At 38.2% G+C, this 4,283-nt stretch overlaps 1 protein-coding gene across 1 annotated transcript; it reads left to right on the top strand.

Moving 5' to 3' along the window:
- LOC110620572 (receptor-like protein 7) lies at positions 1–3,727 on the top strand. Its single transcript, XM_021764361.2, has one exon. It carries the CDS (start codon positions 104–106, stop codon positions 3,305–3,307), a length of 3,204 nt encoding a protein of 1,067 aa, XP_021620053.1. The 5' UTR covers positions 1–103; the 3' UTR covers positions 3,308–3,727.
- Positions 3,728–4,283: the final 556 nt, after the last annotated feature.

Raw genomic sequence — 4,283 nt, forward strand, 5'->3', positions numbered from 1 at the left:
TGATGCTGCTAAATTAAAACTGATCCTTTCATGTTGATGTTCTACTTATATAAGATAACAACCCAATTGATCAACTCATCCATTTTCAATATTTTTCATTTGCATGGCTGTTTGTAATCGTCTCCAAATTAAAATTCCTATTTTTTTTTTGTGGTTTTCGTTGCTGCTGCCCCTGTCAAATTTGTTCTTTGGCATCCATGCATCTTTGGCTTCTGGCGTATGCCTAAGCGATCAACGATCCTTGTTAATGCAATTACATTCGAGCCTCGTCTTCAATGGCATTACTTCCACAAAGCTGGTGAGATGGAATTTCAGTGCAGATTGCTGTGAGTGGGCTGGTGTAACCTGTGATGGTGGCGGTCTGGGTCGCGTTATTGGCCTCAATTTGAACGATGAATCAATTTCCGGCGGACTTGAGAATTCAAATGCACTCTTCAGCCTTCAATATCTCCAGAATCTAGATTTGTCTTTCAACAATTTCAACACAAGTATACCACAGAGTTTTGCCAACCTCTCAAATTTGGTTTCTCTGAATTTGTCCAACGCTGGTTTTGTGGGTCAAATTCCAGTTGCGATTTCACGCATGACAACGTTGGTCACACTTGATTTGTCTTCTAGGCTTTATTACTTGGGACATCGTTCGCTGAACCTTGAGAATCCAAATCTCGCAATGCTAGTTTTAAATCTCAACAGGCTCATAGAACTCCATCTTGATGGTGTAAATATATCCTCACATGGGAACGAGTGGTGCAGAGCCTTATCGTCTTCACTGCCTAATCTGCAAGTATTGAGCTTGTGCAATTGTTTTCTTTCAGGCCCTATTGATTCTTCCCTCGTAAAGCTTCCGTCTTTGTCAGTAATTCGTTTGAACGGCAACAATTTATCTGCCCCAGTTCCAGAATTCTTCGCAAATTTCTCCAATTTGAAGATCTTGAGCCTCAGTGATTGCAGTTTGCAAGGAAAGTTTCCTCCAGACGTATTCCAGGTACCAACACTTGAGATTCTGGACTTATCATACAACATAGAGCTGTGGGGATCCTTGCCAGATGATTTGCAGAAGTCCTCTCTTAAGACCTTGGTGCTTAGCAACACAAATTACTCAGGGAGCCTACCGGATTCCATCGGCACACTTGGGAATTTGTCCAGAATAGAGCTTGCAGCTTGCAAATTCAATGGATTGATTCCGATGTCAATCGCCAAGCTCACTGAACTCGTCTATTTAGACTTCTCATCTAACTCGTTCAGTGGCCCAATCCCATCATTTAGCAGGTCCAAGCAACTCGTGTATATAGACTTCTCTCACAATCAATTGTCTGGTGAGATTCTGTCCACTCACTTCGAAGGCCTTTGGAATCTTCTCTATATCGACTTGAGGTTTAATTCACTTAGTGGGAGCATTCCTCCATCTCTGTTCGCAATCCCATCGCTGCAGAAGATTCAGCTTTCCTTCAACCAATTTACGGGTCAACTTCCTGAATTCTCAGGTGCGTCATCTTCTTCTCTGGATGCCCTGGATTTGAGCAGCAATAAACTAGAAGGTCCCATTCCCATTTCAATATTTGACATCAAAAGACTCCATGTCCTTCTACTTTCATCCAACAAATTCAATGGCACCATACAACTAGACAGGATTCAGAAGCTTAGAGACCTCCACGGGATTGATCTTTCATACAACAATTTGACAGTGGAAAATGCTAGCAAATCGACCTCAAGTTCCTTTCCCCAGATCAGCACATTAAAACTGGCTTCTTGCAAGTTGCGTATGTTTCCAAATCTGAGCAACCAGTCAAAATTAACATTGTTGGACTTGTCAGACAACCAAATCACTGGGGTAGTTCCTAGTTGGATTTGGGAAGTTGGTAGTGGATCTCTCCTCTATCTGAATCTTTCACATAATCTCTTGGAGGATTTGGAACAACCTCACTGTGCTCCCAATCTTGCTGTTCTGGACCTACATTACAACCGGCTCAAAGGGCAGATTCCAACTTTTCCGCCATTTGCTACTTATGTGGATTACTCGAGCAATAACTTTACTTCTGTCATACCAGACAACTTTGGAACTAACCTCTCATCAATGGCTATTTTTTTATCCCTTTCAAACAACAGCCTCACAGGCGTTATACCAGAGTCGATATGCAATGCTACTTTTCTTCAAGTTCTTGACTTGTCCGACAATGGCTTGAATGGTAGAATCCCATCCTGTCTAATTGAGAGGAGTAAGAATCTTGGCGTTTTGAATTTAAGGAAAAACAACTTCGGTGGCAACATTCAAGACAATTTTCCGGCAAATTGCCATTTGAAAACTCTAGATATGAGTCGGAATCTATTGGAGGGGAAGGTACCACAATCTTTGATCAATTGCAACACGTTAGAGGTTTTAGACCTTGGAAGCAATAAATTCAATGATACTTTCCCATGTCTTCTGAGGAACATGTCCAGTTTGCGAGTTCTTGTTTTACGAGATAACAATTTTTATGGGAACATATCATGTACACGGACAGATGTCAAATGGACAAACCTTCAGATTGTTGACATAGCTTCCAACAATTTTAGTGGTAGACTACCAAATACCATCCTATCTAGTTGGAAAGCAATGATGGGAGGTGGAAATGAAACTCATGATTACCTGAAATTCGAAGTTCTGCGGCTTAGCCAACTGTATTATCAAGATTCAATAACAGTTATCAGCAAAGGCCTTGAGATGAATTTGGTGAAGATCCTAACAATCTTCACATACATTGATGTGTCTCACAACAAATTTGAAGGGCTAATACCAGAAAATTTAGGGCAGTTAAATTCACTTATTGTTCTCAACTTGTCGCACAATGCTCTTGTTGGCCAAATCCCATCAGCTTTAGGCAGCATCTCACAGCTGGAGTCCTTAGACCTTTCGGATAACAAACTTAGTGGAGAAATTCCTCAGCAGCTTGCAGACCTAACATTTCTTTCAGTCCTGAACCTCTCATACAACAAGCTAGTCGGAAAGATTCCGACAAGTACTCAACTCCAATCATTCTCAGCATCTTCCTTCGCAAATAATAAAGGATTATTCGGACCTCCATTGACAAAAACATGTACAAATATCAGTACCGTGTCTGATTTTCCGCCGAGACATGGAGCAGAGATCAAATGGAATTACTTGAGTATTGAACTAGGATACGTCTTCGGGTTAGGAATTGTTGTTCTGCCTCTGATGTTGTGGAAGCGCTGGAGAATATGTTATTACAAACACATTGATGGGATTATTGTCAAGATGTTCCCCAAGCTATGTGACAGAATCAGGAACTCTCAGAGGAGGAGATACTAACAATTCTGAAGAGGACCAATGCAGCCAGAGAATCACTATTTTACTTAGAACTGCGTCATCATCTCCAACTGCATTCTGCTCATTAACCATGATAATCCTTTCTGTTATTTTCTCATTGATAGCATGGATCTGCTTCAAATATGCGTGTGTATGATTTTCTTTTTCTTATCAATGTAGTTGATTGAAGGTACTTAGGATTAACTCAAATGAATGATTTTGCAAAACTTGCAAAATCATTCATGATTTTAACTGTGAGATGGGATAGCGCGAGTACCTTGACAGCAGTTCTCGAGTTTGAATCCTGAGCACATTTGGGAGAGTCTAACCGTTTACTAATTCCATACTCACATCAGCTCTTGGCCAATTCTCTCATCGAGTGATTTACCATCATTGTGTATAGCAATTACATAGTATGATAATAGGTGGAATTAAAAAAAAATAATATTCTTTTAATTTTTATACTTAAAAAATTAATTAAACAAGTTAACTATGCTTTTTTAATTTTTATACTTAAAAAATTATATTCTTGTCTTTCTTTTTTCTATCTTCACATTTAACTTTTTAATTTATAGTCTTATTTTGTGCTATTAATTCTTCCTACTTATTCTTCAGTTTCTATATCAATATACTGTTAAAACTTTAATTCCAATAATAGCATGATGATCAAACACATATTAACAATATCTTTTTATAAATTTTATGCATATATTCTTTTTCTCTCTTTTACTTTTTTTGCATTTGAAAATAAAAGAAAATAGATTTATTTTATGTTCTCTTTAAAATTAAAATGAAATCAATAAAACATTTTTTTTTTTATTTTTCTCTCTCGTTAGAAATGGGGATTGCTGATTCAAAGTCAAATAAGGTTAAGAAAGTTGAGAAGTTCATATTTAGTGGAAATGTAGAGCTTGTATGAGAAAAAGCCAATAGTAATGAGTGTTTAGTGGAAAGAAATGATATGAATGAAGAATTCAAG

Source organism: Manihot esculenta, chromosome 8, assembly GCF_001659605.2.
Source record: "Manihot esculenta cultivar AM560-2 chromosome 8, M.esculenta_v8, whole genome shotgun sequence".
Classification (NCBI taxonomy): domain Eukaryota; kingdom Viridiplantae; phylum Streptophyta; class Magnoliopsida; order Malpighiales; family Euphorbiaceae; genus Manihot; species Manihot esculenta.